The 14013-nt window shown below is 33.5% G+C and overlaps 2 protein-coding genes across 3 annotated transcripts in view; both read right to left on the bottom strand.

The window, feature by feature from the left end:
- Window positions 1–14013, bottom strand: part of LOC126739520 (DNA repair protein RAD51 homolog 3-like) — a 71529-nt gene that overhangs the window by 1613 nt on the left and 55903 nt on the right. The gene's annotated exons all lie outside the window — the stretch shown is intronic.
- LOC126739505 (uncharacterized) lies at window positions 9317–13317 on the bottom strand. Of its 2 annotated transcripts, XM_050445235.1 has the most exons (3): window positions 13136–13317; window positions 12598–12780; window positions 9317–12294 (listed from the first exon to the last, which is right to left on the bottom strand). In XM_050445235.1, exons 1-3 carry the CDS (start codon window positions 13212–13214, stop codon window positions 10316–10318), a joined length of 2241 nt encoding a protein of 746 aa, XP_050301192.1. In that variant the 5' UTR covers window positions 13215–13317; the 3' UTR covers window positions 9317–10315. The 2 variants fall into 2 exon arrangements, with proteins under 2 accessions (XP_050301192.1, XP_050301193.1); XM_050445236.1 differs by having other exon boundaries at window positions 9318–12294; window positions 12401–13317.

Consider the following 14013-nt stretch of genomic DNA (forward strand, 5'->3'; position numbering starts at 1 on the left):
TCTCATAGTAGAGGACCTTCACAAAATTAAAGAGTGGTGCATCTGCAATCAGCTTGTATTCAATGTTGATAAGACTTTTCTTCTGGGCTTTAAGTGTAATGTAGAGGGTTTTTTGTTTGATGAGCAGAGCCCACTACATGGTAGGGATTATTGTCGATTTCTCGGCCTCTTCATTGATGAGAGTTTAAGGTTTGACAACCACGTTTTGGGCCTCGCTGCTAAACTTTCTTCTGGTTGTTTTGCAGTCAGGGTTGCCAGGCATGAGTTGGGGGGGTTGTTTGTTCGTTCCGTTTATTTCGCCTTAATACACTCTCATATCCGTTATGGATTGCCATTTTTGGGGTTTGTGCTCCAAGGGACTCCTTAACATAATTTTTACTATTCAGAAAAAAGCATTAAGGTATCTGTGTGGTGTTGGTCTGAGAGTCTCTTGTAAACCTCTTTTTGTAGCTGAAAGAATTTTAACAGTTTTCTCACTCTTTATATTGGAGACTGCAACACTCATACATAAGTCCGTAAGTCCACCATCCTGCACCAGTCATAATACTCGTCAAGTGGGCAACTTATCTCTTCTAACCCCCACCTCCTTACTTACGAGAAACTCTCTTATATTTATTAGTTGTAAAATATTTAATCATGTTCCTTTTTCGATTAGGACTGTTACAGACCTTAAAAAGTTTAGCAGAGAACCAAAGAAATTAATCTTACCAAAAGTTTACTACAGCATTGAAGAGTATTTTAACGATTCATTTTAATATTTAAAATTATTTATAGATCTGTTGATCAGATTTATTTTTTTATTATTCTTGTTTTATGTTGGTTCTCGCCTTTTCTTTTCTTCTTTTTTGGTTTTTTCTTTCTTTATATAAAATATGCTTCTATGTACAATCAAAATTGATTCTGTATTCTGTTTTTATCCTGTATAACCAAATAAATACTTCTATTATAAATTCTAGGATTAGGAAGCGTTTAGCACAAGTTTGTAAAGTTAGCAAATAAAGTATATTTTGACTTTGACTAGCAATGATTATGGTCACTTAACTATAATGTCCATATATGTAGATAGACTCGAATATGTGCAGCACAGGTTTTTGAAATATCTGTGTTTCAAAACTGATGAAATATACCTTGTGAGGGGGTATGGTCATGAGTTACTTTTACAAAGATTTCATTTTTTACCTCTAAGGCATTGTGCATTTCTAAGTCAGTTTTTCTTTGTTTGAACAATTGCAATTATAAAATTGATGCACCTCATCTTTTAAGAAACTTAAATTTGTTTCTTTCCTCATCCATACTAGAAAATACATTTTCTATTATTTAGAAAATAGACGTTCTAACATAACAAGAAATACACCTTCATATTGAACTGGCTCATGGTTTAATATTTTACAAAGCATCAATGATATTGATCTGTTTTATGGCACTAAAGCTACATTTAAAAACAAAACTACTTCAATGATGATGAAGTTGTAACCATCTAATCTCTCTTTCTATATAAACCCTTTACTTAATTTTCTTTTGCCTGTAATGTACTTTGAAGTTGTAAGCCTAGGATTTCGGAATGTTGAATTTCCTGTTAGAAAATGTTTGGTAAATAAATAAATTGAGATTTTTTTCTTATGAAAAGTCATAAATTTACATTTTTCTATGTCAATTCAAGAAGGTATATTCTCACGAGTTTCAAGTCCTCCTTTCTTTCAAGTCCGATACGCTTGAGCTTTTAGATAACGTTTATCAGGCACTTTATCAAATGCACTTGTATCACATCCACTTGTACGCTATCCTCCATATTTTGAATTAAAATTATGGAACACTGGATGTTGGATGTGGTTCTTTGAAGAAGCTGTGGCCATTGTTCTGCGTTATAACTGCTAAATGTTTTAAAAAGTCAGTATCAATTCAAAGACATTAGGAATGGCAGAGATCAGAGAAATTCCACGACTCTGTTGCACGACATAGATATACAGGAAAAATTACCGATTCCTTCCATGCCCCAGGAAAGTCCCATCATTAAATGGAATATTTTACGAGGTCCGGCTAGTATATATGTGAACGTTTCTTCAAATTTTAAACAACAGAAGTTCCATCCATTCCCGGGCCCTTTTAGTTGATCTAATTTTTCAGTGATTTCTTGCATTGTGTTGATGAAGTGATATTGCCGGAAAAATAATACTGTTTGCCAAGGATGCTACTTGATTCTGAACGAGATCTGGCAGGCATCAATAACCATGATCTATCTTTAATCAAAGAATGGTATGATCAAAAAAATTCTAAATACAGGATGTCCCACAATTAACGTCACAGGCTATAACTTTTTTATTTTTAAATATAAAAATTTTTGAGAAAATGTATTTTTAATAGTTATAGGACCACTACCCAAAATCACTTAAAACCTACCCCCAAATAACCACCCAACATTTTTTTTTCGAATGGCACCACCATTATTTCTTCTGTTTGAAATGCTTGTAAAATTATTAATTCCATTTCATAAAAAAAATCACATCAACGTAAGGCACCGAATATTTTTTATTGACCGATTTTATTATTGAAACTTATTAGTATTTTATTTAAGCCATTCAAGCAAGTTAAAAAGAACAACAGTATTTGCCAATAACGCTCCAAACACTATTGACACTAACTAGTTAAAAATTGTCAGCGGCGTAGCGTATTTTTGAATCTGTAAACAAATAATTTAACTTGGTCTTCAATATAAAATATTTAGGTAAAAGGTATTTTTAAATTCTATAAAAAAAAAAATTTGTGGCCAAATACATGCATTCTTTAAATTGGCAATATCCGTTTTGGTATTCTGTTATTTTTAATATTCAGTTTTGTTGCCTTTTTGTATAGGTCATATGCATTTTAATTCCATAGATTCGGCTATTTACTTTTGCTATAATCTTGCTTAATGCCTCAACTTTTTACTCCAAATTAATATGTCGATATGCTTCTTATTTACGGAGAGTATATAGAAAAAATTGTCCTGAAGCAGAAATGGTTTATCGAGAACGTTTTTCTGATCGCCCTACACCCCCACATAAGTCGTTTTCAAGAGTGAAGGACTAAATGCGCACCGGATTATTTCCATATTTAAAACATTCCCATCATCAAATGGCAGCAACGAGGAAAATATTATATCTGTGTTGGCTTATGTTGCAGTAAATCTAGATGTTTCCACTATCGCAGGAGAATGTAGTATTGCAAGGAGTACCATTCAGCGAATTCCTCGACAACACTAACATCGCCCTTTTAAAATCCACTTAGTACAAGGACTTTGCCCTACTGATTACCAACGAAGGTTTTATTGGTTTTATGCTTGTTATTGCCTCCTTTCGTTTTTTTTTTTTTTTTAATTTATTCATGCCAAAAAGTACAAACTCTTACACAAGTCAAAATATATAAAAGAAAAATTACAATTAAAATTGCAATAATAAAACCCAAGCAGTAACTATATAATATGATAAGATAATCCACAATTAAAGGAAAAATACGTCAAGGATTAAGCGATAATCATTAAGTAAAACTAACAAATACAAATAGCATCTTTAACAAAAAAACAAAGTCACAGTGGAGTGAAGAAATTCCTCAAATGAGTAAAAAGGGTTTGTAATTAAGAAATTAACTTAATTAAAACTTTATTTTTGAAAATACAAAGTGGAGAAACCCCAGTTCTTGATCTGGAGAGTCTGATGGAAAAGTGAAATTAAGGAGTCATTATTTCTGGTAAAGTGCCGGCATATGTTGCATATTCCGTCACATTCTGCCTAATATATAATAGGCACACCAGAATAAATGCACAGGGTAGAGTGAGAATTTTAAATTTTTTGAAGTGGGATTTACAACACTCTCTGTAGCCCAAACGAGCAATCACTTTCACACATCTTCTTTGCAATGCAAATATCTTAGACATGTGCCTCCAACTGATAAGACAATATGTCATTATAGAATGAAAATAACTAAAATAAGTAATCCTGATGAGTGTGTCCATTGAGACAGAGCCCGATAAATTACGGAAAAGGAATATACATCTTGATAATTCTGTACTTTGGTAGAATAAAGGCCAATATCCATTTCAGCTGTTTTGAGAAAAACAGGGTTAATGAGATGGTTTGACTTTATATTTTTATAAATTGTGACCCTTTTTTCCTACTTTACTTATTTTTGGGATTTTAAATATTAAGGAATTATTTTTGAAAATGTATTGTTAGTCTTCTAAATTGCAAAAAAATGAACATTGGCCCCAAGAATCGAAAAGCAGTACGGACATTGGCCCCTAAGCTAAGATATTGGCCAAGGCGGTATTAAAGAGCTAATGGACATGGGCCTTTTTGCTACAATAAAACAATCCCAATTACGAAAATAATCTTTATTTATACACGAAATTCGTATTTTTTAGCATTAGAAAATTAATTTTCTGTGGCCATAAATCTTTACTGCTTATGATACCTACACTAAGATATAACAGAGAAAGTTAGTTATTTTCTTCATGCTCAGGGTCTTGTATATCTTCAACATTTAAGTCGGAAGATCTTTATAAGTTCTCATAAAATGGTTTGTTATAATCGCTAAGGCAGCAAATCTAACAAATCTTTGATTTTAAGATCTGCCAATGGTAAAGGTTCTTGATTTATAGGTTTAGGCACATCAATATCCAGAATCGCAGGCCGGTTTCGTACAGAACTTCATCCATTTAATCCACGGAACAACTTCAGCAATATTTCGATTGCTGCATGGATTTTGTCGGCCTTCATATGAGTATGACCAGGCTCCATAAATTTGTGGTTGATTTCTTGCAAATTATGTCCTAGATCTTGACATTTTTTCAAGACATAGCTCATCCGAATTTCCGTTTTGCCCCGAACATGAATCCCTATAAAGATTTAAAACTTCCGTTGCCTTTGGTAATGACAAGATGTATTTTCGGACACATGAAGCAATTTCTTGACCTCCACGAGCAGTAATTGTCTCATCCCATAAAAAGCAAATTCCCAAATTGCCGGCAGTTGAAGTCTGATGAACAGTTAAATTATAAGTCTAGAGTTGTCTTTTATAAAAAGAAACGCCATTACGCAAATATGGTGTAGGTAAGCACTTTTGTAGGTCGAATGATGCAACAACAAATTTGATGTCTTTCTTGCTGTTTTCTTTATCTAGTAACTTAAGTTTGTAAGCCATTTCAGAGAGGTTTAAGTGAGCGTTTCTTTGTTCCAAAACTTCAATTTTAGTTTTTTCTTCTTCTTCTCTAAGATTTTTACCATCAAATGTCTTTAATTTTACATTTAAACTGTCACATTTAGAGCAAGTGTCGTTCGCAGGGGCATGAAATGAAAAGTTGAATTCTTCATTAAAAATCTGTCTGTAAAGTGACTCTTTTTCGGGGCTTATGTTTTGTTCCTCGCAATACTGAATGTCAAGTCGATACATTTGGGCAATTGAAAGATCGGGACTTAAATATTTTGTTGATGTCCTCTCTCTAGAGTAATGACTGCTGTATGTAGGAAAACTATTAATATGTGATTTTATTAAAATCTCTTTTTTCCTCGGTAACTTTTTAATGATTTTAATGTTTTCCCCGACCGTCTGAAGAGCAAATATTTGAATCATTTAATCTTTTTTTTCCGACAATTACTCTGACTTTTTTAAGGGTCAAATCAAAAGTATTTAGGTAGATTTTCTGACAAACCTCCAAATTCTTGTGATCTTCATAGGTTTAATTTGCTTATCAGCTGATTTTTTTTGTCGTTCTCTAAATTTTGCACATTCCTTAACAGTTTCCGCTATAAACTGATCTTGACCATGCCTTGGACATCTTCAAATTTTTTGCCAATATTTTAGTTTACATTCGCATGGCTCCTTTAGCTCTTTTGCCCTTTGTAGGATTCCTTTTTTTGTCTTATATTCTTTTCCTTTTTCTTTGCGATCCTTTCTTTCATTTTCCATCCAACTTTTTTCATTCCTTACACGTTTTTTAGTTTTTTCTCAGTCATCTTTGCAAAATTTCCAGGATCCCTTTGCTCATTTTGATAATTTAACGTTATTCAAACACAGAACACAGTTTACTAATAATATAATAAATTACACTAAAAATTTGAGGTTATAAAAACTAGGTACGCATTAAAATCTTAAGGCCAATCTCCTAAATAAAATAATACAAAAGGGCCAATGTCCATATTATGGACTTTGGCCATTTAATTTATTCCTCTAATATATTGAAAAGGCCTAAGTCCAGAGATTGGCCTTTTTTCTATTAACTAGAATTGGACATAGGCCTTTGTGTATTTTGTTTATTTCGCTAAAACACAAGTATTTTGGACTTTGGCCTTTTCAATAATATTAAGTCATTAATAAACTAACTTGCTATGCCTATAACTCAAATATGGGAAATTTGGACATTGGCCCTTTTTCTACCAAGGTACAGAATTTGGATGACAACTCTTCCACGTGACCTTTCATGACAATCCCGAAATTTTGTCACAAATCTGTTGGACTGATGAAAGTAGATTCCGTAATAATGGGATAGTTAATAGACATAATGCACATTATTGGTCTGAAAACAAGCCCCGATGGATAATGGAAACGTGTTTTCAAACTAATTGGCATAAAACGTGTAGGTCGGTGTATTTAATAGACATTTTATTGGACCGTACTTATACAAAGGTACATTAACTTCAGAGCGGTATTTAAATTTTCTTCAAAATCCACTGTGTGCAAAAGTTAATGTTTAAGACCCAAAAATTAAAAACAATTATTGTGCATTTTCATATAAAGAATATTATTATTATTATTATTACCGTAAACCGGGGTTACTTTGTGACTTGGCTTGTAACTTTGGGACAACAGCTGTTTTTTTAAATTATTTTCTGTAAACTTACTATTGTGTATCCAAATCTAGCATAACTACTTAATTTCTGGTAAGTACATGTTAGCTAGTCATATTCTAGGATAGTTTTAACAACATATATAAAATTGTAATTTTTATTAAAAAAGAAATATTTGAATTTGTTCTAAAAACCATAACATATGGAGGTTACTTTGGTACATGTCCCAAAGTTAGAAGGCAAATGTCTAAGTAGGGGACAAATTTAAAAAATATAGTGTACCAAAGTTACACCGTTGATGCAGTGTATGTTTCTATGTTTTTTATTTCTTTTTTCAGATAAGTCATGCCTCGACAGCAGCAGCGTATCCTCGGTGCACGCAATTACAAAAATTATAGCCAAGAGAAACTTTAGCAAGCTCTTGAAGAGATTAAAAATAAGTCAATTTCTCTTCGAAATGCAGCAAAAAAAAACCAAATTTCCAAAAATACGTTATGGAATAAGCTTCACGGAAAACATTCGCGAATGCCTGGCAAACCAAGGGTTTTTACAGACCAGGAAGAAGAGTCATTTTCTGGACACCTAATTGCTTTATCAAATTTTGGGTTTCCTGTGACACGTGAGGACTTAAAAACCATTGTCAAGTCTTATTTAGAAAAGCGAGGCAGAAAAGTGCAATGTTTTAAGGATAACTATCCAGGACCCGATTGGATAAGCTTATTTTTAAAACGTAGGCCTGAACTCAGTCAACGGTTTTCTCAAAATATTAGTCGCGCTCGAGCGGCTATTAGTGACGCAATTATCAATGAATATTTTGATAATCTACAAACTGAGCTGGAAGGAGTACCCCCAGCTAATATTTACAATTATGACGAGACAAATCTCGTTGACGATCCAGGCCGATCAAAAGTAATTACCAGGAAAGGGACCAAATACCCGGAAAGAATTCGAAATTCTTCAAAAGCCTGTACTTCCCTTATGATTTGTGGAAATGCTGCTGGACAGGTTGCTCCCGTGTATGTCAACTACAAGGCCCAAAGGCTTTGGTCAACTTGGACAGAAGGTGGCCCCTTAAATACTCGTTACAATAGTACTAGCAGTGGGTGGTTTGATTTCCAAATATTTGAAGATTGGTTTGTAAACTTAATAAAACGACAGGAGGGTCGTAAAATATTGATTACGGGACAACCTTAACTCCACCTTAATCAGGAAGTCATCAGATTGTGCGAATTGAATAATATTAGGTTCATTGCATTGCCTCCTAATAGCACTCATCTCCTTCAGCCTTTGGATGTTGCCTATTTTCGCCCAATGAAAAGTAACTGGCGGCAAATTCTTAATGCCTGGAAAAATACGGCAGAAGGAAGCCGCTTTAATGGAATACCGAAGGACACGTTTCCTGGACTATTAAAGACACTTATTAGAAGAACGCGGTGTTGAGAGTCTCAAAGAAGGATTTAAAAAATGCGGCATTTACCCTTTAAATAGGGAAGTTGTGTTAAGTAGGTTGTGCGGTAATGTTGTTGCAGACGATCAGCGCCGTAGCTACAATGGTTCCACGAGTTCGGTGGAACCAGGCCCGCCACTCTTAAGGGCCCGTAGCCAGCTAATAAACATAATAATAAATAAATAAACAGAGGATGTAAATTTAAACTAAAAGTCAATAATATATTGTGAACTTATATAATCTAACAAACCACATAAAAATCCAAGACTCAGCTATTAATTTTTACATCGATGTGCCTATCCGCAGCCGAAGCAAATCTTTTCTAGCCTTTAGCACAGACTAAAAAATGACAGATTTAAAAAACGCTAGCGTTATTTAAATCTGTCAGTTACAATGTAGAACAGTTAGTTTACAACAAATATCTACTAACTTCAATATTTTGGATACAGAAGTTCTATTAAATTCTAGTGACACAGTAATATACCAAATGGCTGAAAATATTCGTGAAATATATCAAGATGATATATCAGATATACTTTCTAATCAATTATTAGCATTTCGAACATGTTTTTCTGAAAAACTTAAAAATATTAGGTCAGTTAAAGATTTGCTTAAATTTATCCTGGTTAACAATTATTCGTCTAGTAGTAGCTTTACTGAAATAATAACATTATGCTTCTTATATCTGACAATTCCTGTAACGGTTGCATCGGCAGAACGATCGTTCTCAAAATTAAAATTAATCAAAAATTTAAGGAATTCGATGAATCAAAATCGATTATCTTCTTTGGCAATGCTGTCCATTGAAAATAAAGTTGCTCGCTCTATAGATTTAAAGCAAATTATTAAATCATTTGCGACTGCTAAATCTCAAAAAGTAACTTTTTAATGGGTGTATTTCTTCTATATTAACTTTGTATTTGTATCCTTTTGTAAATGTTTTTTATAATTATGTACATATGTTTTTAATATTTTTCCGTAACTACTGTTATTAGTATTTGTGTCTTAATATTAATTTCATAAAAGTTTAGTTAACATGTAATAAATGCCTTTTAATTTTTTCTTTCCTTAAGCCGTCGATTTAGGGAGAGACGAAGGTTAGTATCTCTTTAGGGGCCCACGGATATAGTCTCGAACCCAGGCCCATTATGTTGTTGCTACGGCGCTGCAGACGATCCTTTAATTAAAACGGTTGTGGGACAAAGTTTTCTTGATCATCTCAATGAAAAGCGTGAACAAGCAACGACATCACGGATTGGAAGAAAGAAGAAACTCCCAAGTACCTCCTGGGAAAGGTATAACAGTCTCCGACATACAAAACTCGGTCTCTCCCGTACCTATTAACTATTCTCAGCCTCAACCCTCCACCTCCAAAGCTCCCAATAGTATTAATATTCCAGAAATAGCTTCTGATAGTTCAGACTCCGATAATTTGCCATTGATCTGAACTCTCAGAGGATTCTAAGGCAGAGGAAGAAACGGGCAAAGAAACTGCCTGTTCTGAAATTAATAAAATGGTCGGGAATTACGTGTTGGTTATTTTTGATGGCAAATACTACCCTGGGCAAATTACAAAGGTTCTTAAAAATGGGGCCATCATAAATGTAATGGAATCATATGGAAAGCAGTGGAAATGGCCAAGTCGTAAAGATGAAATCTATTATCGTAATGACGAGATACTAAAGTCCATAGATAAACCGATACGCAGAGGAAATCGAGAAGTTTTTGATGTTCCTGAAATAAAGGATCTTCTATAAAAATGTTAAAGTTTTTTTTTAGTAAAACCTAAGCTTATATCGCTCGTGCGCGGGTAAAGGGGTATAATGTCAAAAGTATTAGTTTTGAGAAAATTAGCTTGGTAAGTATTGTCCGGTTCAATTTTTGGGATAACTTCCTTAAAATAAATAATACAAAAATGATTTTTTTTCCAGAGCTATTTATTTTAATAGGGTTAATGTTCGGATAATATTACAAAGAAAAAAATATCCATTTCGCAGAAAAAAAAAACTAATTATACCTCTTTACACAAAAAAACATAAGATGTTTCTCTTTACTCTATATTATCTTCGTCAATTTCTTCTATATCAGGCAAAATTTCATGAAGATCCTTCTGGGTGGGAAGGCCTTTGTAGAATTCGTGGAACACGTTGTCTATATAGGGCAATAGATCTATAAGGTTTTTCTTTTTCTCCTCTGTAATGGGGTTTGGAAATTGACACTTAGGGATTGCTGAGACTGGTATCTCCTTAGTTTGTCCACGTCTTGAAAAGTCCATTTCATGAAAGGGAGCTATGTAACTCAAAGAAGTTTTATAATAAAATGTCCATTTCTTTTTTTCAAATCTTAGCCATTTCACATTTTTCCAAACAAAATGGTTTCCTTCCTCATCCTTTTTCTTTACTTGAAATACTTTCTTGAGCAGGTCTGAGAAACTATAGAAATGTTCCCTGTTCATCTCAATAACTTGGAACTTATTATTTGCCTGTCCACATAACCGCACTAGTTGAAACCAATCACGCGGATGATTTATTGGATATTCATACTTCTTTTTCTTTCTCTCAATGACAGAATGATCGGAGTCACACTCCATATGAGTGTGACCGGGAACCAAAAATTTATGATCCACACTTTCCAGATGAGTCAGCTGCATAAGAACTAGAAACATTGCTACAACATGGGAATTTTTATTCTGACCTCCGCAAGTGTCAGAATAAAGTGTAACATGCTTTATTTCAGGAGGCAAAGATAAAAGTTCTCGAAATACGCAAGACGCTACCTGATTTGCACCCCGTCCAGAAATGGTCTCGTACCACATGCAACAGATCGCTTGTTTTTTTTTACATTCGTGCATGGTCAGGTTGTAGGTCCACAGTTTTCTTTTATAAAAGGCAACAGAGGCAGTTAGATCTGGGGTTGGTAGGCACTGTTGAAGATCAAACACGTATACAAGTTTAGTCTCATCCTGTTTTGCAAGGTCTTTGTCTTGTCTTTTCGAATCAAAAGCCGCCTGAGCTTCATCTAGATGTGACTGCAGTTCAGTTTTTAACCTACTCAAGGTTTCACTGTTTTTCTCATTGCGAATCAAAATGTTCAATTTTTCACACGTAGCGCATGTGTCTTTCTGGAACTTTTTTATTTTAATGCCCATTTCGTGAAAAACATGTTCATAAATCTTACGACTTACGGGCTTATTATTTGGCGGGACCCAAATTTTATATTCTTCATAAAGACGTATCAACGTGTAAAATGAAGGTAAAAATCGTTTTTCGGAATTCCTCCTACAATAATGGCTTTCGTAGGTTGGAATGAAAGCTATGTGATCTTTTACTAGCTGCAAACTGTTTTCACTTATTTTGTTTGGAGGCTCTTTACGACCTCTTTTATCTTTTTCACATATTCCTGTTGAGTTCATTTTTAATAATACAGTCGTTATAAATTTATTAGAAATATCGAAGGTTTTTTCAAAGCACCCTTTACAAACTTGAATCAACTCGCCATTAACTTTCAAATGAAAAACGTTAACACAGTCTCGCTTTTTCTTCCTTTCTGACGTTATTGCTGTTTTCTTTCTTTGTTTCGTAATAAGACTTGCGGTATAGGCAACCCTCTCGTCAAAGTCGCCAATTGACCAGAAATAATCAAAAAGCATGTCCAACTGAACATCATCTACTTTACTACAACATCCATTCCTACAAGAGCATAAAGGTGTTCTCTCTCTTTTTCTGATAAGTTTCCCCTTGCTGGTAGTATATTCCCTACCCAAATTTCTGTTTGTTTTTCTTAACTTTCTTTTCTCCCTGGTTTCTTCCTTTACTGTTTTCCGACCTCGCCTATTTTCTTTAATAACATTTTCCACTTGACCCGCCGAATTGTTGTTTTTCTTTTTTATTTTATCTGCAAGTTGCTGTAGATTAACCATATCAGAATCTGAACTTTCTGACTCTGGGGCGTAGTCTTTATCCTTATCGCTGTCGTCACAATCGCCAGGATCATCACCTAATTGTTCGTTACCTGGTGATGGCAGAACCTCTGAAATTAAACAATGACCTACAATTAATTTTTTTATTGCCATATTATCATGAATTTTACTTCTTTATTCTAGTTTTCAAATAGCTAGTAAATGGTATAAACTAACCGGCTTGAACAAAACATCATTCAAAAAAGTAGAATGGGGAAGTAACATTTTATTTTTTGATACGTAAAATAGTTTCCACAGTTCAAAATGCTGTATCAAACATTTACCTAACTCGTCTCAAATTCCTGAAATAATTTCAAATTCTATTTGACACCAAAGAATATCTATAAATTGAAAGCAAATTTAATCATATTTACCGTGTATAGATGACACATCATCCTCAAAATACGGTGTTGTAGATAAAGGAACATTATGCAAAGTAACGAATTCCTTCTTATTAGATTGCTCTGACATCTCTGTTAAAACATCCTGTGAAGTAGATGGTATCTGGTCTATGACATTGGTGCTTGTACAACAAATCTCTTGCCAAGTCTGCTTACCTATAAAAATATTAATAACAGAAATTAATTCGATATAAAATACAGTACCTTAAATTTTAGTGACTTGGCACGCTGTATTTGACTTTTAGTATATGGATAAAAAAATAGTAGGTATGTAGCTAAAAAAATACAGACTAAACCTAGTAAAAAATTTAAAATAATTTAACATCTTTTATAATCGACAACAATATACTGAAATAATAGTATTAATTTAAAGCAATTTTAAATTTTAGATCTGTGCGCGGGTAAAGAAGTACAAGTCCCAAATCCCAGAAACGGTACAGTATTATTAGTGAAAGAACAATAATTGCGTATTAAACATAAAAGCATAATTTAATATTTGAGCTGAACTTACCATCCTCAACGGCACAAAGATTATCAAATCCATTTTCTTTGCACATATCAATCATTAATTTTGTTCTTTTTGAAGCCATAACCTCACTTAAACTAATGACAAAACTATGCACTTTAACCCAAACAGGACGTTCTATAGTCTTCTTTGCCTGTTCTGGCAGGGTTCTAGAACTTATTTAAGCAACCAAATTATGTCGATTATTTTGCTAAGCATTCAACACGCCATGCGTCATTAAAAATATGTAAACAAAAATAATAGTGACATATTCGTACGGCACAAAATAACGTGGGTTGTTCTGTGATTAGGGTAAAGAGGTATAAGTCATGTTAAATCGCTTTACGCCAAACCAGCTTCTTGTGAAAACGGATATATAATGATATATATCCATACTCCCTATATATACATATTTTAAACCTGTTTTACACAATTGAAAATACGGATTTTAAACGCGGCTAGAGTTATACCCTTTTACACAATTCAAGATCTTGAAAAGTGGTGTCGAATTTTGCGTTAACCTCATTTTATAAATATTCTGACTTATACCCCTTTACCCGCGCACGAGCGATATATTTACTTATCTTGTGTAATCAATGTTTTGAAACAATAAATTATAAAATAGGCCTCATTTTTAAAATTTTTTTGTTTTTTTTTCTCCTTTTACATCTTTTGCATACATCAAATATTTAATAAACTACGTATTTCCTTTTTTTTAATAAATTGTAAAATCAGTGCAACGTCTATCTTTAGGACGTAGCTTTTAGCAGGCAAAATAATCAAAGAAAATATTTGTGTACCAAAGTTACCCCAAAATCCGGGTAACTTTAAAACACCCTCTAAGTCCAGTGGCGGCTCCTTCTTAGGGTCAATTGGTCAATGAC

The sequence above is a fragment of the Anthonomus grandis genome, chromosome 8, assembly GCF_022605725.1.
Source record: "Anthonomus grandis grandis chromosome 8, icAntGran1.3, whole genome shotgun sequence".
NCBI lineage: Eukaryota > Metazoa > Arthropoda > Insecta > Coleoptera > Curculionidae > Anthonomus > Anthonomus grandis.

Coding starts and splice junctions, on each gene's coding strand:
- LOC126739505 (XM_050445235.1), bottom strand. CDS start 13,214: ATGGCTTCAAAAAGAACAAAATTAATGATTGATATGTGCAAAGAAAAT. Junction 12,781..13,135: donor TCTTTGTGCCGTTGAGGATG/GTAAGTTCAGCT, acceptor ATATTTTTATAG/GTAAGCAGACTTGGCAAGAG. Junction 12,295..12,597: donor TGATGTGTCATCTATACACG/GTAAATATGATT, acceptor GTTTAATTTCAG/AGGTTCTGCCATCACCAGGT.